Source organism: Verticillium nonalfalfae (assembly GCF_003724135.2).
Source record: "Verticillium nonalfalfae strain VnAa140/NRRL 66861 chromosome Unknown scaffold_18, whole genome shotgun sequence".
Taxonomy (NCBI): domain Eukaryota; kingdom Fungi; phylum Ascomycota; class Sordariomycetes; order Glomerellales; family Plectosphaerellaceae; genus Verticillium; species Verticillium nonalfalfae.
The window spans coordinates 121,417-147,626 of record NW_021167243.1 but is presented as its reverse complement, the minus strand read 5'-3'; the positions used below and the strand labels follow the sequence as shown (position 1 = coordinate 147,626).

Below are 26,210 nucleotides of genomic sequence, written 5' to 3'. Positions count from 1 at the left end.
GAGACGCGACTGGAGGCGCTGTCACGTGACCCCTTTAGCGAGACCAGCACGACTCGGCCTGCGTGTCCGATACTCCTCAACTTCAGCAGAGGATCGTTCCTGGCCAGCATATGCATTGCGCCAATCTCCAAATAAGAAAAGGAACGAATGATCAACTCCAGAATTTGGCCAGCTACAATAGAATATGCCAGTCAAGGAGGTAGTGAACACCTCACGCTGGAATATTCATACCGTAGGCGAGGGCAGTGGCAGCCTGAAATGAGTACCTTTGGTTCAGTCAATTGGCAATCAGAAGGTGGACGGAGCGCCCTCCAAAAGCTCAATGACTTTACTAGACATACATCTTGCTTTCTTATTGTCGGAGGCTATAATATTCCCGCTTTGGTAAGCGGTAACCTGTCTACTCTTCGCCTGCGGCACATATCCAAGTAGACAAACATATACGTAGGCACTCAGGCGATACCAAACTTCTTCTTCCGCCGGATATGCCGGTCCCGAATAGTTCGAGATTGCATGACGTTGCATTGGTAGTGAAAGTGTCGTAACTCGCAAGGGTTGTTCACGTGATGCCGTCGACGGCCTTCGGGTTGTGATCTTCCCAGTTTCAAGAACTGCAATCCCGTCCCTCATCACCATCATTCTCCGGGCAACAAAGTGAGTCTTACTTTATCTCAGAAATCTCAAAGATGATGGCACCTCGGGTGGAGATAGCTCACCTAGGAGACGTCGCTGGAATCACCGAGATCTTCTTTCGATGTTTCTCTGGTGAGTTCTTTCAAGACCTTTTCCCGCCTAACGATGTTGGCCGAGCGTGGCATGACGAGGCATGGGAAAGTTTCATTCTCTTTAAAGACCACGGAGGTCAAAACGCACAGGTCTTGGTAACAAGGACCCCAGAAGGTATGACAGTGATCTTCCACAGCGAGCCATTTATTACAGACAGTTGACATCTGTAGGGATTGTCACTGCTGCTTCCCTCGTTTGGACCATCCGGCCTGAGCACCTGCCTCAAGATAACGACGTACGGCCATGGCGCGAGCGATGGCCTGAAGCCAGAAAAGGCCAGGACAAGGAGACGTTGAAGGAATTCTTCACGGGCATGGCTGACCAGCACGACACCATAATGGGCAAGCGTCCTCATATTTGTGAGTAATGCATACAGCTCGCACAGGACTCAACACTGATCAATTAAAGACCTTGAACTCGTTTTCGTCGATCCTTTCCATCACCGCCAGGGCCATGCTTCGGCTTTGTTGCAATATGCAAGCAACCTGGCAGATGCGCTGGGGTATGCATCATATCTCGACGCTGACCAAGACGTAGTACCCCTATACGTTAAGCACGGGTATGTTGCTTGCAGCGATGTCCAGCCGACATCTCCGATGCTGGCAATGCTTCGACCGCCGAAAAGGGTGCCGTCGGCTTGATGTGCTGGAATGATCCCTTCTGGAGGGCGTTTCTTTCGGACACTTGCGATGACACTACTCACCAGGTGTGTAAAAGCAGTATAGTGGCCTCCTGAATTGTTTCTCTCAACTGTACTTCCGGCGCTTCTATGACAGAGACGAATATCAGCGCAGTGGCCGCATCGGGACGCAACATCGAATCATCCCATCCAGGAGAATGCTGACCAATACACCTTGCATTTAACGGCACGCCCAGCGATGTGTTGCATCATATATACTCCGGCTGTACTACATACCTCTTGTAGCTCAATATTAGCATGTTCTCGCCTAGCTAACGTCGTGAACGAAGTCATGGGTGATGTGTAATATGGCCTTTGACAACGAAGCACTAGCACCTAGTCTGTTCCATATTCTGGTGCTAGCCTGCATCACAAACGAGTCAAAAACGTGTTTTCAAAAGATCAAACATGGCCAGACCGGAATTCGGAGTCATGGCTGCCTGGCGTGCGGATTTTAGCGTCATGCTGAACTGCCAGAAAATCCGAGCTAGGGGTTCGCTGGCAGTAATTTGATAGTTTCCGTTGGACTGCATTCAGTTCCTTCGGCTGCCAGAGACCGTATGGCCAGGCCGAGTACTTTGAGCGCCAGTTTGCAATAACAGTTTACCCTTGCTTGGCGAGGAAACCAGGCGCGGTTTTCCAGTCAACAGTCCTTGTTGTGTCAAACCTGCGCATCCTTTCAGGGCCGTGGCACCCCTTGCCCCCTGCCTTAGTTCCAGCCAAGATCGAGCCGTTATCTTACCCATTGGATCGCTTCCAATTGTAATTGTCTAGCGGATAGGGCATTGGACCCGCCAGGGGCAACTTGGAAACGAGAGAGTGGCCAATCTATCGTCACATCTTCAAATTGCAGAGAGGAGGGACCAGGCGGATGGCAAAATAGTTCTGTTGGAGCACAGCTGACGTCGCTGCCGTCAACCAACCTTGCAGTGCATCCGACCCAAGATGCGTACCTTAGGCAGGGAGGTTATGCTCCCTACCCACTGTGACCAGCCCTGTGATCCGCGTTGTATAGAGGCGGGTCGCTCCATGATCGACACGCTTAATCTGTCGATCATCCAGCCACGAGCATGGGTGAAAGTTCGGGCGAAATAGCTTGCTCATACTGTACAACGCCACACCGCGGTGATTGAACAACAATGAATTTTGACCACAGCGAACGTGAGGAGCCATGTCCAATCGTGGTTTTTGGATACTCCATTTCCGCGCGTAAGCCACCGTCGTCACGTAGGTTCTTCAGCTCTGGTGTCTGTGCCTCAACAGGCCAATGATGTGGAAAGCCTCGCTGCAAGCTCGGCCGCGAAATGCCTATGCTCACAATGTTGCACTGTCGTGACGTCCTTGCTTTTTCTGAACCCAACAGACCCTGTTCCGGTTTCAGTATCGGCAGCGTGCGTCCAGGTCCCGTTTCGTCCGATCGCATGCGCTTGGGGCCGTATCATTGACAAAATGGCCTATCAAGGTCGCAGCCCTGTGAAGTCCAAGACATCGTTCAGGGTCTCCTGGCCTGTTGGTATCAGCCTGTCGCTCTGTGCTCTCGGCTTCACTCCAGACCCTTCATGGCCCGTAGACCGTCCACCAGCCCGCTGGCCACCTGAATGGCCAGGCCTGGTCCTTCCAAAACCCGGGAGCGCTGCCCGGAGAAGGTTTGGCGGCCTGGCGTGGCGGGGGTGAAACATTTCCTCTAGTGTCCTTTTTGACGTGTTGCCGCGTCCACGTCTCCCCGAGACGTCTGGGCACTCTGGGGGATGGAACGGATCAGGAGAAACGATTGTCAATTAGCGTCCGGGGACACTCCTCGCTTGCAGAATGTGCTAGGCCGTTCTGTGAACAAGAGCTGCTGTCAACTGCAAAGAAACTCTGCTAGACCAACTGAGGCTCCATGCTGCTGCGCGGCCGAAGCGTTGACAGTTCTCTTTGTTGTGCCACGCAGCGACGAAATTCTTCGCACGATTCCCGCTGACAGTACCCGTTCCCTCTCCCAAGGTTTTCCTTCTGGATCCACGACAGATCTCCCTCATCGGCATCATGGTCAATACTGGCCACCCCAGTAAGGCATGCAAGCTCTGTAGGTCGCGACGTATAAAGTGCGACGAGACCAAGCCGGCATGTCTGAAGTGCGCTAAAGCAAACCGCGTGTGCCCCGGGTATCGTGATGCTTTCGAGATCAATCTTCGCGATGAAACACAGTCAACCATCCGCAAAGCCAAGTCAGCAGCTATTCGAAAAGCATCCAAAGAAGGCCTTTCGAACACTGCCGATGGTTCCGGAGATGGCTTGATCAATGGCATTGCCGCCAATTCTCCCGACTGGCCTCCGGTAGGCAGGCAGCACGCCGTTAAACCGACCGCCAACTCGTCATCATCATCATCTTCATCATCATCATCCCCCTCCGCCTCCGCATCCCCGTCCTCTTCGTCATCATTCTCTCAGATCATCCTGAATAAAAAGAGCTATGAGGCCTATCGAAGATCACGCTCAGTCGAAGTCGAGAGGCTCCCGCGTGGTCTCGACACCCCCCTAGACGAACAAGCCACCTGCTTCTTTCTGTCAAATTACGTCCTCGTACCACCAGCCGGTGTTGGCCACGGCATTTTCACATTCCTAATCCCGCTCATTGACTCACCCAGATACAAAGCATCGCCAATGCACTCAGCGTTCACTGCCGTCTCGATGGCTGCGCTGGCAGGCCGTCCAAACTCGCGCTCGCTCTTCTCCGTCGCGCATGTGCACTACACCAGAGCGCTCGAGCAGTTGACGCGCGCCATGCAAGATCAAGACCAAGCCAAGCAAGACACGTCTCTCGCGGCATCCATTTTGCTGGCATTTTACGAGGGACTCGCTAACGACGAGTACGAAATGTCGGCCTTTTCGAAGCATATCAGCGGGGCAGCCGCCATGATCAAGCTGAGGGGCCCCAGGTTGATAGAGTCACCTTTGGGAGTGGCTATGTTTGAGGTTGTCCGAGCTTCGGCTGTAGGTTCCGATTTCCTTCCAGAATTTGCATAGTACGCTGACCAGAGAAGATACGCCAATATATGTTCTTCTCGGAGTGTTCCATCGAGGACATCAAATGGTGGGCTGGACATGCTGTGGCCGAGAGTGTCGGGCACCAAGCCCTCACCCTCAATCTACAGACGACCTTGATCCGTGCTGAAGCAGACCACTTGTTCCGGGGCGCTCACTCTGCCGAAAAGGTCGAACGTGCCCTTGAACTTTCAAAGAAAGCGCGAGCTCTTGATGGTGAGATCGTAAAATGGTTTGAAGCTTGTCCTCCGGCATGGAAGCGTGGGTCGGCCGGGACCGCGCCGCCGCTGCGAGGCTCGTTATCGAATCCCAGAAAGTCCTCAACGTCAGCATCTGCCTATACGCCCTCTTCAGCGTACTCACCTTTTCACAATACCTTTTCGGCCCCTACACCGTCCTCCAGAGCCAGATTTCCACTCTCGTCAAGCCTGACCCGCCTCGACCCTTCGGAAAGCTCTCCCTGCGAGCCGACCCCGACACAGGCGCAAGATGAGACGGACATGTCGTACAAGAACCTCACTGCCTATCCAGACCTCGAAATCTACACTTATCCTAATGTCTGGGCTGCCGGCAAATACATCACCACCCACGTCTCCCGCCTGCTGCTGGCGCAGATCACAGCCCGCTGCATTGCATGGACATGCCACCCAGCCGATCCGTTCCATACCGAAGGATATCGCAAGGTGCAAGCTATAGGCAGAGAGCAGGTCAAGGAGATCATCTCATCAACACCTTACTTGACTGGCTGGGCGGGCGACTCGACGACAACGCCGTACTTTCCCTGCGGAACCGCTGAGATGCCCAAGGGGCTAGCAAGCGTAACCTGCATGTGGCCCCTCCTCGCGGCAGGCATGAGCCGTTTTGCTGATAGGAGTCATCGGGCTTTCGTCAAGGGGCGGCTCACTCATATCGGCGAAATGATGGGCATTCGGCAGGCTGAGGTCTTTTCGAAGGTGAGGGCTGCCACGCGCGTGGCACTTGCGAGCTGAGACTTACTAACTGGTAATAGAATATTGACATCAACACTCCTGGTCCAGATCGACATAACTGTCAACTTTCTGATCTATCTTTCCACTTCAGACATTAGGGCAGCTCTTCAGGTCGGAGGATTTATGATTGACTGGCCGGCGTCCCAGGGCTTCTTCGTTTCTCATATCATTTCCTCATCATAGCGATCTCCTTTGGCCGCGATTTAAGCCGTTTGTAATGAAAATTCGAGCAGACCGCATATTGCGTGTCATGTTGTGCCGGTGAAACTACAGATGGCCATGCCCCGTGCGATCTTTCGCTTCTTCACATTTTGCATCAATGGAAGCGATAGTTGTCAGACAAACAGCTTGAAAACCCGGCTGATGAAAGACAATCAAGATCACGCTGCCTCCACTGCAATGCCCCACAGAATCTGCTTGGATTATTTCAACTAACTTCAGGAGACAAAGGCCAGCTGGGGCGTGCTCAAAGTTCGTCTCGTGACTGTTCCTCTCGCGATGCCTCCCCACCCGCAACACCATCGCCAGCTGCGTCTGCCACATCGCTGCCCTCGGCCCCAGCACCACTCCATGGTTCAACTTTGCCTTCTGAGATTGCGACGATGAATTTTTCCAGAGCCTCCTGCGCAAATTGGCTGTCAGAACCTGCGAAAGGGAAGACCTGGCCCATACGTGGGTTCTGAACGCTCAAGCCCTTGGTAGAAGCACCGCCGTCGAGCCCCAATCCCGCCATCATGTCTGGATGTGCAGATGAGTCCACCGTGACGAATATGAGGTACTCGTTGTACTTCTGGGCCAAGGGTCGCGTGGCCTCTCTGTGCGCCTCGCGGTCCGCGGCGGAGGGCGAGGCGAAGTATACCACAGACTTGCCAGACTGTCTCTCCGTTAGCATGCGACGCGATGCGGCCAGAATTGCTGGAGGGGGGAGATGCGTACCGAGAGAATGTCCATCTCGTTCTGACGGGTCATTTCCGGGATCAGAAATGCAGTGCATTTCTTGAGAAAGGCACCCATAGACTCCACTGTCTCCAACTCGGACGTAATGTGCACGAGACGGTCTACGTTCTGGAAACACCGAATGTTGGATGTCGCATCGTCGGTCCTTCGTAGACCAAACGAGTAGCGATCTCGGTACTCGTCGGCCAAGTCGATGTAACGCTCGAAAATGTTGTCATTCTCCGAGCCAGAACCAACCTGCGCCATGAAGACGACGTCGTCGCCCTGGGCGAAAGACTGCGTCAATGGCCCGTCAAACTCGGTGACAGGCGGGTGGAACATGCGCTGGAGGAAGGCCATGATCCTGCCGATGTTAGCTTTGAGTACGCATGGGAAAACCCGAGTAATTTAATCCGCAGCCTACTCTTTGGTGACCCTCGGCCCGCGGTACCTCCAGTGGAGGCCCTCGGGGGTGTAGATACGGATGGCTGGCAAGGAGACGACATCGAGCTCAGCGCAAAGCGTTGCTGCGTTCTGGCAGTCGACACTGAGTGCGAACTCTTGGCCTTCTAAAGGTAGCCATTCTGATTCAAAGTTCTTGCTTGCCTCGCTAGAAAATGTCAATCAGTTGTGACCTGTTCCAAAATAGAGCGATGAGGGTATACTCTTCGGGCTGAACCATCCCCAGCAAGGTCAGTTATCTGCCACATGGGTTATGACATATTGGTGTGTGGCAGACGTACCGAGACAACTATTTAAGGTTAATGGACGCAAGATGGACAGTGGATTGAACTACGACTCACAAGCAACCAAGCTGAACTCATTGCTGTCCAAGGCGTGCCTGGTGTCGGCTTCGGACAGGAATTCCCAAGACAAAACCCCGTGGGTTGCCAGAGCCAGACATGCGGCCAGGGAGACGTGGGAGCGCATGGTGAGGTTAATGATGCGAGAATAGACAGCTCTTGAGCAACCCTTGGCTGAGTAGTTGGGTTGATGGTAAGATAATCGCTAGAGCTACAGGCTCGGGGTTCTCGGCTCCAATTTCGTGACGAGGTTTCTCAGATCTGGCCTTCTCGGACGGCCAACTCCATCTGTCAAGGGGTGCGTATGGGGCCTGCCCCTGAACATCAACCCATGTCGAGGCGCCGGGGACAAAAGATGGGGATCGATCATTTAGCGTTCTTCAGGGGCTTGCCTGGCCGTGCACCCCAAACTCATCGTGTTTCGAACGCGACCCTGCGATGACAATGGGCCAATCTGATCTATTCCATCAGGCTGACCAAAATTGATGGGCTGAGGGACTAAGAATGAATTAATACCAGATGTTTCGCTGACATCGACTTGCTCGAAGCTTGGGCTCCCTTGTCGGTCTTGAAGATTTCTAATTGCTTGTGAAATCGTCATCATGGTTCTGTTCTGTAGACTGAGGACCGCCATCGCGATTTTGGGGTTCAACGCTGTCATCAAAGCCCAAAATCGAGAGCAAGCGCCTCTTGTCACAGCCGTAGACAATTCCACTTGCGAGCAACCGTCGTACCGAGTTCACATATTCTCCACATCACCACTGGTCATCTACTTGACCGACTTCATATCGCCTTCCGAGCGTCAACAACTCCAGAGCCTAGCGTGAGTCTCCCCCGATCTGGCACATGAACGTCCCGGCCCAGAATTGACAGTTCCTCAGTGCCGACACGTTTACTAAGTCCTCTGTTGTCGACGCCGACGGTCACGCCTCACACCACGCCGTTCGAGCCTCCGAGTCAACAGCCTTGCCGCCTTCAGAGCTTGTCGACTGCCTCCACCAGCGTGCCCTTGCCTTCCAAGGTCTCGACGCTGCCGCTGCTGCACGCCTTGAGCCCCTGCAGCTCGTTCGCTATAGTGCCGGCGGCCACTATCACTTCCACACCGACTGGTTCACGTCGCCATCTCAGGCTACGGCTTTGCAGGGCGGCAATCGGGCCACGAGCTTTTTCGCCTATGTCTCAGTTGGCGAGGGTACAATCGGAGGCGGCACTTCGTTTCCCTTGCTTGAGGCGCCGCGCGAGGGTACGTGGTGTCGCTGGGTAGACTGCGACGCCGAACGCGACAAAGGTGCCGTTTTCCGGCCAATCGAGGGGAGTGCCGTATTCTGGGAGAATCTTGGTAAAGATGGCGCTGGCGACGTGAGAACTCTGCACGCTGGAGAGCCGGTCGTCATGGGCAGCAAGATTGGGATGAATATCTGGACACGACAGGCTGCGCTCGGCGATGATATCAGAAGCAGCAAGCCATAGATCTGCACTCGAAGAAGACAAAAGCTCGAGTCCGGGATAATGATGATGATGTAGTACAACTTTGCCGATGATGCGCCATACAATGACAGTCGAGGTCCTTCTCAATCTTAGAACAGTGCAACCTCAACCTCACGTCGGCGAGCTGCTGCACCGACGTCAAAATAGTCTGACCCGTCTACCCAGGCTTCCTCAACCAGCTCAAACGTCACCTTGATGAGATTAAAGTCATCTCTCTGCATGAAGTGCTCTCGTATCTCATCTATCGTATCCTTCCACTCTCTGTGCTGTCGAAGCAGGCCAACTTCCAGGCCTGCAGTCATCAACGGGTAGGCCAAAGCATTCTTGACGAGTAAGTGCCCGTTACGCGGGATCAGGCTCGCGCGGTACAGCGCATCCATATCGGCCATGAGCTGGCACAATACGATCTCTGTTGATGGCTGGTGATCGCATTCGCTGCGTATCTTCAGCTTCTGGCGGCGCCGCACTTCGAGGATGCCGGCCAGACGCCATGAGCTCCAGAGATGACACTGCAGATAGTTGCCAACGTGACCGGGCCACCGGGAGAACTTCCTCTCCGTGTACTCGGGATCGTTGTCCAGGAGGCCCGCGAATATGTCGAGAAGGGACCGAGGCACACCCGACACAACCTCAACGCCTCCTACACGTCCAGTTGGCCAAGCATCCTGCGTCTCGCGCAACCGCTTCCAAATGCCGATGGAGGGGTTCGATCGGCCAAGGACAATGTTTGGAAGGTCCATGACGCCCATGACCTCGAGAACGTGACGTTTCGCCTCGTCGTGCTCAGTATCCGGCATCTCGGATGCCAGCTGATACAGATCTGCCATGAGGTGGATCTGGAACGTCCATGGGCGGCCTTGTAGAAGCTATGGGGAGTGTTAGTTTATCAGCGCTATACCGCTGACGGCGCTACGCCTTAACGGGCATGTCTATGCGCCTGGAAATCTGGGCAATTGGGACCTTACCAACAACGTGCACATCAGGAGGCCAGCGCAGGTCGTAGCGACATGCAGGGTTTTGGCTCGGCAGGCTATCTCGTCTCGGAACGACTGCAGCGCGTGATCGACACGTTCCATTGATAGCACAGATAGGCCTCGCTGTTTGTCACTCAGGTATCCTTGGATTGCGATGCAGACGTAGACGAATGCTTCGCTCTGCTCTGCGAGACCCCGGAAGAAAGGTTGGATCCACGTCTCGGTTTCCGTTGCATACAGTCGCAAGAGGCCAGATGACAAGACTGGCCAAATGTTAGTTCTTCAACAGTCAACGCGCACTCTCTGAATCTACTCCTCATGAGGCTCACTCACACTGTTCAAAGAGTTCGGGCTGCATTGAAGGCCGAGTTGGCGCAACCCCAAGGCTTGAATATGGTGATGGCGGCGCTGAGGAGACGGCCAACGGCGCGTCTAGGATCATGTCTGTGTCTGCAGACGCGTCATCGTGAGCCTCCGTTGGTGTTGTTTCGGACATCTGGGAAGAATCGCCTGGCCCAGGGCGAGGGGGTTCGTGCGACTCGCGTGCTCCTGCGGAAGGTCTGGGGGACTCGGGGAGCTCAGGTACCAGAGCCCCCGCAAAGCGACCTCGTGACGCGATGCCGTTGTTCCAGCGTAGTGTCTGATTGTAGCCGTCGCATTGAATGCCACGTTGCTCGCAGGCCTGGCATCTAGGTCGCGCTTCATCGCATTTTCTCTTGCGTCGTTTGCAATTGGCACAGCCTGTCCTAGACCTTGCCATCGCCCATCGTTCCTCAACACCTGCTGGACCGGGGTCAGATTGCGGAAAGTCGTTCCGACGAGTCAGCGACGGATAGTAGGGCAAGGGGACGAGCGAGATGGTTGATGCTCCCAGAAGCTTGGGGAGGGGCGCAACGACCTCCTATTTAAGGACTAGCAGCACAAGCTGAACACCATCTCCACCCCCGTTACCCCAGCTTCTTTCTCATAGATAGCAGTGCGGGGGGTTGATTGATCGCCTAAACCAGGAGTCGATAGCGTTGCCAACCTAAGCGATTTTCGTGTAGGAGGGCGCGTGAGATCAGGCCTATAATGTGGCAGTGATAGTTCACCAGCCCAATGCGACACCATCTTGACGTCAAATCTACCGGCATGTCGGGTGTACCCCAACGTGACAATCTGCATCAGAATGGGTGGTGACTCGCGTTGCCGGCCCAGCACTGTTGCGAGACACCAAGTTGCCGACTCTTCATAAAACAGCACTGCCCTTCCTTGAGCTGTCCTTCAGCGCGCGCACAGCACTCAGCCATACCAAAGTTGTTGAGACTTCAATCTCACATTTCTTCATCCAGTTTCAGATTCATAAGTTGTCACCGACATCATTCAACCGCAACATGGCCGACACGACGCCGCCGCCACCTGGCACGGTGCCTTTGATGCAGCGTCAGTTCTCAACGAACTTGTCAGAACCCAAAAGTAAAAACCTAACATGTGTCTTGTACAGATGAGGACACTATTGGAGCAATGGAATTCCTTCTCTCGCCAACTCCATCGTCTGACCCCAATGAGCCACTGGTGCGTAGCCCGTGATCCCAACCTGCTACACAAGCAAGAGCTAACCCCTGATTTGACAGAATTGGCCGACATGGCGTAAATTCCTCAACTATGGTCTCGTCACCGTCGTTACCTTAGCAGCGTTCACCAATCTCTCTGTCCAAACAGTGCTCTGGCAGCCGATGAGTGTCGACCTGAAAGTCACGTTCTCTCAGCTGTCTAATGCCCAATCGGCCCAGCTCGCCGGTCTGGCAGTTGGATGCCTCTTCTTCATCCCCTTCGCGATCAAGTACGGTCGACGTCCGGTCTATCTCCTCTCCACTCTTGTGCTGGCAGCTTCTTCTTGGTGGACGTCCCGTGTCGACTCTTACGCGGAGTTGATCGCGACGTCCTTCATCACAGGGCTTGCAGGTGCAATTAATGAAACAGCAGTGCAGATGACCGTAAGATCAAGTCCTTCCCCATTTGATGTGGATGACAGTGTGATAACCAAGGCTTTCATAATCAGATCTCAGACCTATTCTTCGTACACCAGCGTGGAGCTGCCAACGGTGTCTACTTCATTGCCGTCATGTGCGGCTCGTTCCTGACTCCCATGGGCGCTGGCGCTCAGGCCGTTGCGCAAAGCTGGCGTTGGTCCTACTACAGCATCTCGATTGCCCTGACTGTACTTTTCGTCGTCTTTGTGTTCTTCTTCGAAGAGACGAAATATATTTGTCCCACTCAAAGTACCGCAGTGATCGACTTTAACGACCTGGAACTTCCGATTGAGGGACAGAACCAGGAACAGTGCGAGGTAAAGAAGATGAACTCTGTGGACCTTGCAGCGATCAAGTCAAACGCTGTCGGCGAAGTCGACATTCCGATGAAATCGTATCGGGAACGGCACCGCCTCGTCACCAAATCGAATGAGTCTCTGTGGGAAACATTCATTTTGCCAGTCAGGGTCATCTGCCTGCCCCATGTGGCATTCACGGCCATTCAGTTCGCTTCTGGCGTCTGCTGGCTGGTCACGATGCTGCAGGCTAACGCCATTGTCTTCTCGGCGCCGCCCTACCTTTTCACTCCCGCTGGAGTGGGATACATGGCCCTCGGTCCGTTCGTCGGCAACGTCTTTGGCAGCATCTATGGCGGTGTTTTTGCCGATTGGCTAGTCGTTCGTTTGGCGCGTCGCAACAATGGTATTTACGAGCCGGAGATGCGACTGTACCCCCTGTTCTTGTCGACCATCACTATGGCAGGCGGAATGATCATGTATGGTACTACGGCAGCCCGAGTAAGCATCGTCATTTCCAAGGACACTGAAAGTTTGCAAGGCTAACAGTATTCAGAGAATGCATTGGATCTATCCCAGTATCGGCGGTGCATTCTTTGCCTTTGGCCTTGGTTCCAATGGTGGCATCGCTTTCACACTTGTTATTGACGCTTACAGAGAGGTATTTACCCCCTTAAATGAGACACCATTCTCGACCGTATGACATACTAATGGCCCTCAGTTGACCGCCGAGTCCTTTGTTGGTATTGCTTTTATTCGCAATGCCGGTGCCATTGGCGTTCCATCTGCTTTTGTGCCTTGGATGACGAGCATGGGCTTGTCAAACATGTTCATTACGGCTGGGTGCGTTGCCTTTGCTGTTGGCTCGCTCTTCCTCCCTCTTCTCATTTGGGGCAAGAGAATCAGGATTGCTCTGGCCCCGAGGTTCAGGCGTTTGGTAGATCTTCATGAGAAGAACAAATGATTTAGGAAAGCTATATTTTTGTTGCCTTAGGGGCTTGGTGCTGGAGAACAGCTTTTCCTTTAACACACCACATGATGCCTGATTATTCAGCAAGAAAAAACAACAGAACCAAAAAACATCCTTCATCAGATATCTAAACTCAGTGCATATCTTCTACCTTTTGACTCGGCGCTCAGTCCTACAGGTTCTCTGCTGTGACCCCGGGAAAGTTGGTCAACCGATAACAATCAATGATCGGCCTCCCCTTCGACATGGTCATGACTCCCACGGGCACTATACCATTGAGCCAGTTGTAGGGACTATCTCCAGGCGCTTCTAGTCGTATCTGAGTAAAGTATTCAACGTCATCTTGTGATGCGTCCGGCGCCGGCTTGCTCATCTCAACACCTGGCCCTGGGCGAAATATTCCCGTAGCAGTAACCAAGATATGGAATCCGTCATGGGTCTTGATAGTGTATCGAGCATTAAGCCTCGTGAAGATCTAGGGCCCCGTTCAGAGATTAGCTGCAGGTTCTCACGCCAAGGTCGGAACCGGTTCAACGTACCTTATCAGGATTCGGAATCTCCGCCCAATCTGCACCACTGTCCTCCACGATAACGCCCTTGATCCGAGGCCCGTCTATAACCCCGTCCTTGATTGGCAGTATGAGCCTTATCAGTCCCGCTCCGTCAATATTTCTGATCTCCGACACCTTTGTCTGGTCCATGTTGGCCACAATGCGATACACAAATTCGAGGTGGGGCATGCGCATGGGTGGTACAGCAGGTTCCTGAGCAGCAAACGGATTTCCGGGCGAAGAAACATGCCGAGCATTAGCATACGTAGTTGGAGGCGCCATCTTGAGTTAACGTAGGTTTGAACGGCAGAGTCGGTGCTACACAACTGACGGACGAGGTGGTGTGACAGGGTGGCGGTCATTCCATCGTCCGCCCTGACTCCACGACGTTATGCCTTAAATACAACATGCATATTCATGCCGAGGTGGGTTCTCCAAGCAGCCAGCTTGCATGCCGATGCTGGAAGCCGCCCTTGCAGCCTAGAGCGCAATGCCTTTCCTGATTTGGGCAATGTATGCGCCGAACCCCTCCATTCCACGCCCCCTGGTGAAGAGGCTACCCCGCGCTGCGCATCGAAGGACCCACCATCCCCAGCTTCTTCTTGACCCTTGTTGCATCCGGCCTTCCGTCGGCGTCGCGTGTGCTGGTGATCGGGGTCTCGTAACGAAATGCCGAGCTACGTGTTTCGGCAGTAGGGCATAGATAAAGACTGGAATACGGAAGTCCCTTTTTTGCCTGCCCATGTGCAGCTTTTCAAGATTCCCTACGAACACAATCTACGTTCCACGTCAACACCGCGCTTTACAATGGGTTCCGTAGCCGCCCTCAGCATCGAAGAGAATCGATCAACCCTGTCCTCAGACTGGGCAGCTCTGGCAGCAGCCCACTCTCAGAAGCAGCGTGAAGCAATTCCGAAGGCTTGGACTCTCAGCGACGATACGCTCAAAGAAATCACCGGACACGGAACAGACCGCCATGGACGCCTCGTCGAGCTCCAGACTGCGCAGAAATCGGGGCTGCTATCCGACCATGAGATCGGAATCTCACAAGCAACTGCATCAGAGCTCGTTCAGAAGATTCATGCCGGCGAGCTCACTTCTGCGGAGGTCACTGTGACTTTCTGCAAGATGGCCGCTGTTGCTCAACAAACAGTAAGGGGGCCTAGCCTGTCGATTGAAAAAATGACATCATCACTAACGGCATGACCAAGACTTCGTGTCTAACTGAGATCTTTTTTGATGAAGGAATTGAACGAGCAAAGTGGCTGGATCAGCAGCTTCAGACGACCGGCAAGGTCGTAGGACCTTTACACGGTCTACCAGTCAGTCTCAAGGTACGCTGTTCCTCCATTTCAAAGCTTTCCACTCCCTAGTACTGAATGGTGGGCAGGATTCTCTCCATGTCAAGGGAAGGCATGCAACGGTCGGATACACTGAATATCTGAGGCGGGATCCGCCGAACAAGAACTCGGCTCTCGTGGATTTGTTGCTGGATGCAGGGGCTGTTCTGTACTGCAAGACAAATGTGCCCCAGACAATGATGGTCCGTTGTCACCATTCAGATGCCCCTTAGTCCTTAAAACGCTGACCTGGGTTTGATTTAGACGGCCGACTCGGAAAATCATATCTTCGGAAGGACGCTGTGTCCCCACAAGACAACACTGACGGCAGGCGGCTCATCCGGAGGCGAGGGAGCGCTTGTAGGGTTCAGAGGATCACCATTAGGCGTCGGCACCGACATTGCAGGTTCCATCCGGATCCCTTCCCTCTGCTGCGGCACGTACGGCTTCAAACCGAGCTCGAACCGTGTTCCTTTTGGGGGACAATCGCATTACCCATTCCCCATTCATGGGCTGGACCTCATAGAACCTACAGCTGGGCCTCTCGCCAATTCGGTTGCCGATTTGTCCCTCTTCATGCAGACAGTCACGAGGCGGTCGCCCTGGAAGTATGATCCCACAGCCCATCATCTCGGATGGCGGGCTCTGCCGCACAACTACGCGAAACGCCTCACAATTGGTGTCCTTCCCGAGGACCCCCTGTACAAACTCCATCCCCCGGTCCGTCATACCATCGACAAGGCTGTGGCCGTCCTCAAGGCCAAGGGCCACAACATTGTCCACCTGCCATACGAAGCCAGTACAAGCGTGGACTTGGGTGGGCGTATTGGCTTCCAGCTTTTCACACTAGGGGGTCCTAGTCCCGACCAGGTACTCGAGGAGGCCGGCGAGCCGCTGGTGTACTCGGTCGAGAAACGCGTGCACCCTTTCGCCCACGGTGGCCTTCCAGTGCCCCCGAGCGGAGACAAGTTTGCAGAAACAATTCAGATTACAAAGGTCAAAGCAGCGTATGCAGAAGCGTGGCAGAAGACTTGGGGTAGCTTCGACCTCGACGTTGTACTGGCGCCTGGTGCGATCAGCACGTCGGTCTCGCATGACACGTATGGTTGTCCGATGTACACGCTCATGTGGAACGTCCTCGACGTGAGTACCTGATTCCTGTCGAAATGAAGTAACCTGTTGACTGAAGCCCCACAACAGTACCCGGCAGGCATCATCCCATATGGCACCTCCTCGAGCGCCGAGTTCCCTGAACACCAGAAGGGCAATGCCACCTTTGACTCTGATTGTATGGCTCTATCTACCCACTGGCATGGTTCGAAAAATGCTGATCCAAAGATAGATATCCCCGAGGCAGCTGATGGGGCGCCATGCGCCATTCAGATCGTTGCACCCAGGTTCCACGATGAAGAGTGCCTTCAAGCTATGGAATTGATTGACAAAGAGTTACGGCAGGATGCGCAATCGGCACACTCTCGGCCGCGAATTTAGTTGCACACGCCAACATGAGGCGAGGGGAAGTACAGTCTTATAGATTTGATTTGATTTGAGCCCGGGGCAGCTTGCATGAGAGTTGCTCAAGTGAAAGCATTTTCGATAATAGCAACGTTCACGGAGGTTCAGAAAGTGGCGCCTCGAGAATTTGCGCCAAGGAACCTTCGTTTCATAGAAAATTGCGAGCGCGGAATTAGTCTTCAAAGTCATCAAATGATCATCTCATTGAGACCGTTATTCGGCCATCACTACTGCGATCGTTTTTCTAGCCTACTGATACTCAAGCGCCTCCTTTACCTTCAGGGTCTGGATGCTCGAAGCAAGGGGCGATGGGATGAGATCGAATGCACCGCCGGCGAACCAAAGCCCAAATGAACAACTCAGTCCCTGAAGGAACTCCTTGGGGATGAACTGGTAGGCGTGAACGTGACCGGGGAGCTCGGTCACCCTGCCGTTCTCGAGATCTTGAACCGAGTCATAGGAGACATTAAACTTGGAGCCTATACCCTGGGTCAGTAACGAAGGGTACATTCATGAGGGCGTGTGGTCGGAAACCTACCCTGCGCAGCCTCAGCCAGCTTCACAAACTCGTTCCAGGACACCTTGTCGCCCACAATCGTAGAGTGGGCCTCCCACTTGTCAGCCTCGATGAGGGCGGCGACAAATTGCGCAACATCTGTAGTGTGGGTGAAGGCGATGGGCGTGTTTCCGTCGCCCGGCACAGCGGCAGCCTTATTGGCAATGTCAACAATCATGGTCATCGGTGTCATGTTCGTCGGCTTGGAAGTCCAGTAGTCAAGGAAGAATCCGTTATGAACGATGGTGTACTTGAGGTCCTTTGCGTTCTGGAGAGTCTTCTCGGCATTGAGCTTGGGAGCGACTGAGGGGAGGTCCTTGATTTGCCTTCAACAGAGTCAGTATCATTTCTGCAACTAAGATATACCCATGCAGAGGACGTACCCGGGAGAGTGAGGGATGCTCCATCCACTGGAAATCATCCTCTTGGTAGTCTTGGAGGCGTCGGCCGCGCGAATAAGGTCCTCTTCAGGGGGCACGCTGCCATCAGGCAGCATCATCGCGATGGCCGATACGACGGTATGGACGTTGTTAGCCTCCAGCGCCTTCGTGGTAGCCGCAACATCGACATAATCAACTGGGATGATGGCTGCTCCGAGCTCTTTCTCAAGCTCTGGGTTGGGCTTCGATTTCATTAGTGACAATCCTAACCAATTCATTGACGAGGAGATAGCTACTCACCTTGCGACCGAGAATCTTGACTTCGTGCTTGCCCGTCGCAACAAGAGCCTGAACTATGGTACGTCCGACGTTGCCGGTACCGCCTGCAACAGCAATAACAGCCATTTTGAGTCGCGGTAAAGGACTTGAATTAGGTAGCTGGCAGGGTGAAACTGAGAATGGATAAGGAACGGATGACAGTGGTAATGAGATGTGATCTGGTGCTTCTCCATTCAAAATCTACACTGCCGACGAGACCTTGATGGCGTTTTATATTCATTTTAAAGAACCGCCGCGGCGAGTTTACAAACGGTGTTGTGCGAATGGTGATGATTCGGATGTAAATTGATTCCAAAGAACACACCACCGTCTCAAACGTCCCGAAACCAAAACGTCAGTACCAAATACAGGGCCATCATTGTGACTACTCAGCGTATCGCCTTCTTCAGCGACCGAGACTCAGTGGCGAGGATGTACATAGACGTCGCTCAAGAATATCGTACACGAAGTGTTCACCTCGGAATCAAAACATCATCTTGTAACTATGGGTGTGCACCGGCCAGGCTGAGGCTCATGGAAAAAGCTCCGACGTCCAGGGTCCATGTTTTGCGGAACCAAAATACCCCCGATGAACTCTCCACCTCGACTGGCACCAGCCACTGGCGGGAACATTGAGGCCTCGATTGACAAATCCTCGACCTTCAACAATAACATTTCAGCACTTTTCGGTCTCCGCTCAATTCGGTCCAGGTCTTGGACCTTACATCATGCACCAGGCACCACCAGCGGATGCTTACTCCAGCCGACCTTCTAAGCTCCTATGATGACTGCGCGATCCCTTGACGATTGATTGCCAGCTCTAGGATCCACGACCGAAGTACCCAAGTACCTAACCAAAGTGGCTCACACCCCTCCAACCAGAAACAGCCATGTCGGCATCAAATCAACAGGCTGAGAGAGCACATCGAACCCAGCAGGTAAAGGCGCAACCCTTTCGATTGGACCCATCCAAATCAGTTAGTAACGATGACAGGCCTGCAAGAGATGCCGATCAAGAAAAAGCCGGTGCGATGCAGGTAGGCCATCGTGCTCGTCCTGTCTCAGCCAGGGTCATGAGTGTGTCTACGATGTGGCCCCAAGGAGGCGTGGCCCCGGCCGCAAGTCAGTCTTGCCCCAACGACGGAAATGCATTCGACGGTCAATTAACGCATCGCAGTAAGGAATATGTTCGCGCGCTAGAAGAGCGACTTTCTAAGATGGAATCGACTCTGCAGCACGCTGGGATCTCCCAACCGGAAACTGCCCCAGGTCCTTCATCTGCAGATGCTCAGCCTGCAACTAATGTGACTGGACTGGCCCCTGACATCCCGGACACGCAGGATCCCTCGAATGCAAAATCCACATCAGCAGATACTCCAGAACCTGAGCAAGAGACAGAGGTCTTGTTTCCTGATCTCGGAGTCATGTCAGAACTCCACGCCAGGATGCCGCTTGTCGGCGCCATCAGAAGATGGATGAGCACCCCACAACCCAAGTTCACTGGCCCTACCTTTGTTCGCCGTTGTTACACGGCAGGCCTGCAGCGTCACGATGCCATCACATTGTGGCTACCCCTGGCCGATCACGTCACGGAGACGTTCCCGGCCCTCAACCTCGCCGACTTCCTGCCTCGCTATGGTGGTCTTTCGGCCACGGACAGACGTTCTGGAGCTGACGAATTGTTCGAAAGCGCTGGGGGTTGGGCGTACGCAAATGCTTGTATCGCCTTGGGCGCAAGCCTCAAGTGCCTAAACGAATCGTGCTTCCTGATGCACCGGCCCATCTGGTCCTTTTTCATGAACGCCTTTGAGGCGCTGCCAGACCTTTTAGCAAGAGGCGACGACGCCATTGCTGTGAATGCAATCGTCGCCATGGCCATTTGGATGCAGGGCACCTTATTTACCAGCTTGGCAATTTCACTTGCATCATCCGCGTCGGCCATGTCGATTCGTCTTGGTTTTCAAAGGGGCGCCTGTTCAAAGCATACTGGCGAAGGGAGCAGAATACAAGACTGCGTTTTCTGGTCCACGTATATATTGGACAAGTCGATGAGTCTCCTGCATGGTGTCCCGCCAATGATCAGCGACGACGATATTGAGATTGATCTGCCAGAAACTCGGGGTACAGATGTGCCCTGGTTTCGCCTGCGGGCTCAGCTGGCCAAGATAGAAGCCCAAATCTCTCGACGACTATACACGGCTAAGAGCCTCAAGCTTGACGGTGGCCAAACCTTTCAGACCATTCTGGACTGTGAAGTACTACTCGACGGATGGAAAAACTCGTTGCCGGGTACTTTGGACGATGAAATTGTGGACGGCATTTCGGACGGAGACAGCTTGCAAGGCGACAAGCTCGATGTCTTCCTCGTTTTCAACAACTGTCTCTTACTGACTCACTGGGCGTTAAGGCACAGCAGTGAGGACGGTCCTATTGCACTTCGCGTGGAAAGAACCCAGTCGCACTTGGATCCCATCCTTCATTACGATGTGCCTCGCTCCCGGCACTGTCTGCTCCGATCTCGATCAGCAGCACAGGCCGTGATTCGGATTTACTGCACATACAGAGAACCTCCGTACACTTTCCTCTGGTGAGCCACGATCTGACGAATTTGCAACCCATGACGGGGTTAACACGGTGTTTAGGAGAAATTTGGCGTATCCGCTATGTGCTGTCCTTGTATTGATCACAGATATTTTGGATGAACCCGCAACGGCGCAGGCGATCAAACTTTTACAAGCAACGAGGTCCTTCTCTCGGTTCCTGCAACGGTTTGAGCGCGAGGAACGATGTAGCCTCAATAGGGTTCTCAGATCCTGTGCTACGTTGCAGCGAACAGCTCAGCTTGCCGTCCAGGAAGCGCACGAAGGCTCAGCAGTGGAGAGCCCTCTCGTCATCACGCCTGGAACTCCTCGCTCAACGCCGAGAGAAGACGCCGAGGTGAGTTTTCGAGTTCCTCACAAATGACTGACCATTTGGCCGAGCTGACCGACCTCGACGCAGACGCTACACTCGATATTGCGATCAGCGACGAATCCAATGTATCTCGCCCAGGGTCTATTGGGCAACCAGCCGAATCGAGACCAAGCGCTTTACACCAAGCTTGCTGAATTGCTTGGATGCCCTGCACATGAGAACCCGACCGGCATTCCGCTTGGATCTGAAGTGCTGTGGCCACCAACCTACGGGCTCAGCCTCGCCCCTGACACACGATGAGCCTGGCCAAGCTTGAGTGATAATTCCAATTTCGCCACCGAGCGGCAGACCCGGCCTGAGGCAACAGGTATGCAGGCTGCTGCTCGGCCAGAAGAGTACAGGATCCATCAGAATTAAGCCATCGGACATGGCCGACGCAACGAGTGGACGCTGATTGACAGTGTGGTCCCTGTTTGCGGTTGCAGTGTTGCAGATGATGCAATGCACAAATGACTCCCCCATGAATGCCTTCTTTTTTCGGACACAGGGAGATGCGAGGCCGAAACAAGATCAATGTCGAGGGTCATGGGCAATCTAAGAGGAAATCTGAAGGGGGTGGAGGCTGCTTTTCATAGTCCTTGGCAAAGGAGAGGACCCCTCGAGCTTCGCAAGTTCAAGCGGTGGCAGCAGGTCTTGTCTACCCGAGGGTGATGCGGCGGGACTCCGCTGCCAGCATCATCAACGTGATCGTCACGACCGAGCGACGAGCTCAGTCATTGCACTGGGTGTGGCTGGATTGGTGCTATCGGGCCAGATGATACCTCATCGAACATTCTATCGCCGCGAATGAGGTGCTTGAAGCAGCAGGTTTCATCATTGATGCGACTTCACGAACAGATGAGTCGAAGACGGTTTTGCCTCTAGGTCGTCTGTATTATTGTCGATGCGTCCACTATCACCGCATATTGAGCTGAATGGCACCTTATCTCAAGTCCCACTGCGTTATGACTCTATTTCAATCGACCGTGTCGAGGAGCTGGCCGGGCCCCCAGCCAATTTTGGTGGGCGCAGTGTTTCGTCTTGGCGGGTCGGCCGTCTAAGTCGAGATGAAATCGATGAAGCTATTCACGGCAGGCCGGATAAGCTCAAGGGGTGGTGGAGCAGAGCAGGCGGATCCGAGGCCCAGAACGGCAAACACCGGTTTGGGAAGAAGCATTAAAATTTGAGATGGACGTTGCTGGCACATGTGAGGCTCCAGCGCCGACGCGATTTGACCTATCGCCGCGACAGTGAGTCGCCGTTTCGAGACCTCCTTATCTCGTCAGGGGTCAGAGCGCACGTCATGGCGAAACAAAGTTGTCCCGCCCACACCTCCAATTTAGGCATACTGGGCAGCACCCTGAAGGGGATTTCCCATCCATCTGGTGTTCCAGCTGCTTGCCTGAAGCAAGACTAACAAAAACGCGCATCTATTAATACGACACACGGGCGGCATCGCGGCTCTTGCGCGGCTGCATCAGCCGCAGAGTGAGTACCCCAGTGGTCGATCAGCGGTCTGCAGTCCACTAACCCTCTGTCGGTCGCACCCGGCATTCGTGGTACTGAGAGGACATTGGCCACAGTAGCCTTCATGATCGTGAACCCTAGAGGACGTCTCACTGTGATGGGTCTCGTCATGGCCGACGATGATCATTTACAACCCAATGCGACTGGAAGTACACGATAGCCAATCCTTGCTGTCGTCTGTTACCACGGTTCCTGTATCCACTGGAAAGCTCACTTGCGACTCCCGGTTTCCTCCGCGCGTCTGACCGTGGGGGTGTCTCCTCCGTTCTTGAACCTCTCCTTCGGCCTTCCCCCCACACGGACCACGACTTTGAATAGAAGAAACACGTGCCGTCGTCTCGAGACCCGCTTCTCTCTACCGTACAGGGTGCAGCCCAGTCAGTCTGAGGCAGGGAGGGTGCGGCCCGGATGGTAGGCTGCGGCTCTGCTTCCTCAGAGAGGTTGCCAAAAACGGGTTGCAGGGTCAGAGTCTTGGCGAGTGTGAGCCCTGCTAAACTTGGCGTTCTGTTTCAACGAAAGGACGAAGTCTTACTCTGCCGACAGTGGACACTTCATGGCCCAGCTCAACAATGGAGCCAGCGGGAGGCAGCAAAGTCTGTCCCCACGTAATACTGGACCCCCTTTGGACTGTTGTCAATCGTATATCATACCAGCCAAGGACCCTCCAAGCCTCGATGTAGATCTACGAGAGTTGAACTTCCTGTATAGCGGTATCTCCTTTTCTCTTTCTTCCTTTCTTTGTGTTCCATTCCGACAAGCTTGGCTGCATTGGTTTGTTTCTCTTGGCTTGCTTGGCTTATACAACCATCACACCCACCCACGACTGGATTCGTCCTTGGCTACATCTTGATCAACTTGGCATCTCACATTGGACTGCGTGAGCGATCAACAAACAATCGACTGCCACAAACTTGGCAGCCGCTTCCATCGTTCTAGAACACCGCCATGAATCGGGGCCAACCTCAGGGCTCAGCTTGGACCGAATCAGGATCATCGACGCGCAGGAATTCGTACGACTACAAAATGAACCGCCCGGGCTCCCCCCGTCTCGAGGTCGACATCGACAGCCTCAAGCGCAACATGCAGCCTGAGTACAAGAACGTCACACCGGTGGTCGAGAAGGGCGCTGGCCCGCCCGCTCCCGCTGCACACGGCCACGATGATCACGGCGGCATCGACATCAATGACCCCAATCGGCCGAGGTACGGACTGAAGAAGCGCCTTCACCACTTCACCTGGGCATGGTACACGCTTGTCATGAGTACCGGCGGTCTTTCACTTCTCATATTTGCGCAGCCCTTTCAATTCACTGGCCTCAGGCAAATTGGTCTCGCGGTTTACATCATCAACATCATTCTCTTCACCGGTGTCACAACGATGCTTCTGGCCCGATTCTTCCTGTTCCCTGGTGACTTTACAAAATCATTAACCCACGAGCGAGAGGGTTTCTTTTTCCCGACTTTTTTCCTCTCGTGCGCCACTCTCATCACGAGCACGCAACGCTACGCCATTCCCCTCGACGATGACCGTCTCATCTGGGGTATTCAGGTAGCCTTCTGGGCCTATGTGATTATGACCATCTCTCTCGCCATCTTCCAATACGTTTGTCTCTCCCAGCGCCTGATTTCTGCAACTTTACGTTACTAACATATTGCCAAAACAGAGTTTTGTCTTCTCCGCCCACAGCTTCGGCCTGCAGACCATGATGCCTACATGGATTCTACCTATCTTTCCGGTCATGCTGTCTGGCACCATAGCCTCCGTTATCGCCGACACCCAGCCCGATATCTCAGCTGTGCCAATCATCGTTGCCGGTCTGACTTGCCAGGGCCTTGGCATGTCTGTCGCTCTCCTCATGTACTCCCACATGGTTGGCCGTCTGATGCAAGCTGGTCTACCCAACCGCGAGCACCGACCCGGTCTATTCATGTGTGTCGGCCCGCCCTCGTTCACGGCCCTCGCCCTCATTGGCATGGCCCAGGGCCTTCCCGACAACTTTGACCCCGATGGCGACGGATTCCTCATCGACGCCGGCCTCATCCGCACCATGGCGCTCATGTCGGCTATCTTCCTCTGGGCTCTCGCCGCCTGGTGGTGGGGCATTGCCGTCGCCGCCGTCGTCCAGGCGCCGCCCGTGTACTTCCATCTTGGCTGGTGGGCCATGGTCTTCCCCAATACTGGTTTCGTCCTGGCCACCATCTCCATCGCCAACGCCCTTGGGAACGACGCGGTCAAGTCTGTCGGTACCGGTCTCAGCATCGTGCTGTTCCTGACGTACTGCATGGTTCTCTACAGCCACACCCGCGCTGTCATCATCCAGGACATCATGTATCCGGGCAGGTAAGCACATTTCCCCCACATCCCATCGTTGCGGCGAGCTTCGTGCTAACAAAACAACAGAGACGAGGACTTCAACGACCACTAGTCGTGAAACAGCGTTTCAGCGAGCACGCATCACAACATCTAGAGCATTCAAAAGAGGCGTTTCATTTCTGAACCAAAGACGGGGGGTGATTAGGGGCATGGAATGGCGTTTAATTCTTCTTCCTTTCTCTCCTCTTCGGAGGAGAAAAAGGCCACGAGCGGGTCTCTTCAACACCTTGGCGGTGAAGTTTCCCCTTCGGACACCGTTTTTTCATTTGTATCTGGCGGGGGCGAGACCAACCGTCGTTGCATTCTGTGTTGCGTGCGGGCATGACATGAGATATCCAGATTGAGATTTTTTTTTTCGCATCTAGACGCTTTCCATAAAACCCTGAAAAACCCTCGCTTCTGGTGTATCCTTCTGGTGATCTTGTGTTCCCTGCTTGTGTAGCTTGGTGCTCTTGTCAGAAGGGCATGAGCACCGAGATGCCTGGATTCATCAAGCGTGGAGCCTAGTACGTCAAGGCTGTGGAACACTGTCCACGTCCGAGGCCGGACGAGACAGCCAGAAAGAATAGCTCGAAACGTCGCAGCTGTGTCTCGGGGCAGGTTTATTACCGGTCGGTATTGATTTGGCAACAATTAATCTTGCCTGAGCAAAGAGACTCTCATCAAGGCGACCCCGCCCAACACGATGCATCTCGCCATACTTCACCGCATCAGCTTTCATATCAGCTTTTTTTTACGTACCAAGTGATACTCTGGCGGAGGAGACCGTCGAATATAGGGGCCACATATCCGTTGGCAGCTTGGTCGCGGGCACGTCATCGCCGTGTTGGCCCACTCGTTAGAATTGAGACACGGTATGATTCGGTGACGCGATATGCCTGACGGCGTCCCACTCACATACAGAATATTACTGAGCGAACATGGTTGCATATATTCTAGTTGCAAACGCTGATATCGCCCGGCCGTGAAAGACATATTCACTCGGAGCAACTCCGTAACGCTCACGGCTGGCGAAGTTGGTCACAAAACACAAGGGCCGGGTCTTCAATTAAATTAACCCTGTGGGATTCAGAGTCCGAGGACCATATCGAACGGCTCTATCAGCAACGCCTGGTATGCGGATGGCAGTCGAAAGATGTGAGGCAAAGTTGGACAGAAGACCAGAGGAGAGGAGCGAAAGGCCGCTACTGGATTGTAAGCGATGCCGTTCTTTGCCGTCGTTGGATTTATACTAACAAGCTAGGTTTTGCCCACAGGTTACCTTCGCAAAGAATTCTTCCTCCACACAAACTCAGCAGTACGAGCTTGTGAGTCGTGAGACTTGGGTCCCGAAATCGGCGCAGCAGCTCGGCCTAAGAAAATTCCCTACTGATTGACAAGATCACATCTTTTCATGGGACAGCATCACTGTCGCCATTCTTGCCACTCGGACATATTTCAATCGATGCTTACAAACATTCTGAATGGTCAATTAAGTTCAATAACGACCTAGAAGGGACTTAGTGGATCAACAGCTTGTATGTCTCTGCAGCACTACAAGGCAGTGGTATCAGACGGACAGCCGTGGCCTATATCGAGAATCTGGCAGTGCAGGACTTCAAAGCCAAAACACTGGTATTGGCTTCCGTTGAGTTTGAAGATTAGATGCGCTCCGATATAGCCGGAGCCTTCTTCGGAGGTAATACTCCCAAGGTCAGTCGTGTTCGTTCGGCGAGGCGCCGTTTTGTGGTTTCTTACT

At 53.7% G+C, this 26,210-nt stretch overlaps 10 protein-coding genes across 10 annotated transcripts; 6 read left to right on the top strand and 4 right to left on the bottom strand.

Annotated features, from left to right (window-relative positions):
- Positions 1-2,914: 2,914 nt before the first annotated feature.
- Positions 2,915-5,579, top strand: D7B24_003005 (uncharacterized protein; the record flags this gene model as incomplete). Its single annotated transcript, XM_028637199.1, has 5 exons — positions 2,915-2,974; positions 3,036-3,111; positions 3,399-4,441; positions 4,492-5,445; positions 5,502-5,579. The coding sequence occupies 5 exons, from the start codon at positions 2,915-2,917 to the stop codon at positions 5,577-5,579; spliced, it is 2,211 nt and encodes a 736-aa protein (XP_028497407.1).
- Positions 5,580-5,947: 368 nt separating this feature from the next.
- On the bottom strand, positions 5,948-7,347 carry D7B24_003004 (uncharacterized protein; the record flags this gene model as incomplete). The annotated part of the gene is made up of 6 exons (XM_028637198.1): positions 5,948-6,355; positions 6,418-6,781; positions 6,842-7,027; positions 7,083-7,090; positions 7,161-7,168; positions 7,221-7,347. The coding sequence occupies 6 exons, from the start codon at positions 7,345-7,347 to the stop codon at positions 5,948-5,950; spliced, it is 1,101 nt and encodes a 366-aa protein (XP_028497406.1).
- Positions 7,348-7,822: 475 nt separating this feature from the next.
- Positions 7,823-8,690, top strand: D7B24_003003 (uncharacterized protein; the record flags this gene model as incomplete). The annotated part of the gene is made up of 2 exons (XM_028637197.1): positions 7,823-8,043; positions 8,102-8,690. 2 exons carry the CDS (start codon positions 7,823-7,825, stop codon positions 8,688-8,690), a joined length of 810 nt encoding a protein of 269 aa, XP_028497405.1.
- A 107-nt stretch (positions 8,691-8,797) lies between these two features.
- Positions 8,798-10,178, bottom strand: D7B24_003002 (uncharacterized protein; the record flags this gene model as incomplete). The annotated part of the gene is made up of 3 exons (XM_028637196.1): positions 8,798-9,574; positions 9,674-9,945; positions 10,016-10,178. 3 exons carry the CDS (start codon positions 10,176-10,178, stop codon positions 8,798-8,800), a joined length of 1,212 nt encoding a protein of 403 aa, XP_028497404.1.
- Positions 10,179-11,055: 877 nt separating this feature from the next.
- On the top strand, positions 11,056-12,954 carry D7B24_003001 (uncharacterized protein; the record flags this gene model as incomplete). The annotated part of the gene is made up of 6 exons (XM_028637195.1): positions 11,056-11,104; positions 11,166-11,236; positions 11,296-11,658; positions 11,724-12,491; positions 12,547-12,651; positions 12,712-12,954. The coding sequence occupies 6 exons, from the start codon at positions 11,056-11,058 to the stop codon at positions 12,952-12,954; spliced, it is 1,599 nt and encodes a 532-aa protein (XP_028497403.1).
- A 178-nt stretch (positions 12,955-13,132) lies between these two features.
- Positions 13,133-13,793, bottom strand: D7B24_003000 (uncharacterized protein; the record flags this gene model as incomplete). Its single annotated transcript, XM_028637194.1, has 3 exons — positions 13,133-13,146; positions 13,234-13,435; positions 13,500-13,793. 3 exons carry the CDS (start codon positions 13,791-13,793, stop codon positions 13,133-13,135), a joined length of 510 nt encoding a protein of 169 aa, XP_028497402.1.
- Positions 13,794-14,318: 525 nt separating this feature from the next.
- Positions 14,319-16,342, top strand: D7B24_002999 (uncharacterized protein; the record flags this gene model as incomplete). Its single annotated transcript, XM_028637193.1, has 5 exons — positions 14,319-14,663; positions 14,723-14,845; positions 14,902-15,054; positions 15,116-15,994; positions 16,052-16,342. 5 exons carry the CDS (start codon positions 14,319-14,321, stop codon positions 16,340-16,342), a joined length of 1,791 nt encoding a protein of 596 aa, XP_028497401.1.
- A 273-nt stretch (positions 16,343-16,615) lies between these two features.
- Positions 16,616-17,707, bottom strand: D7B24_002998 (uncharacterized protein; the record flags this gene model as incomplete). The annotated part of the gene is made up of 4 exons (XM_028637192.1): positions 16,616-16,845; positions 16,905-17,248; positions 17,306-17,544; positions 17,603-17,707. The coding sequence occupies 4 exons, from the start codon at positions 17,705-17,707 to the stop codon at positions 16,616-16,618; spliced, it is 918 nt and encodes a 305-aa protein (XP_028497400.1).
- Positions 17,708-18,510: 803 nt separating this feature from the next.
- D7B24_002997 (uncharacterized protein) lies at positions 18,511-20,833 on the top strand (the record flags this gene model as incomplete). Its single annotated transcript, XM_028637191.1, has 3 exons — positions 18,511-20,207; positions 20,263-20,557; positions 20,621-20,833. 3 exons carry the CDS (start codon positions 18,511-18,513, stop codon positions 20,831-20,833), a joined length of 2,205 nt encoding a protein of 734 aa, XP_028497399.1.
- Positions 20,834-23,044: 2,211 nt separating this feature from the next.
- D7B24_002996 (uncharacterized protein) lies at positions 23,045-24,524 on the top strand (the record flags this gene model as incomplete). Its single annotated transcript, XM_028637190.1, has 3 exons — positions 23,045-23,701; positions 23,763-24,439; positions 24,500-24,524. The coding sequence occupies 3 exons, from the start codon at positions 23,045-23,047 to the stop codon at positions 24,522-24,524; spliced, it is 1,359 nt and encodes a 452-aa protein (XP_028497398.1).
- Positions 24,525-26,210: the final 1,686 nt, after the last annotated feature.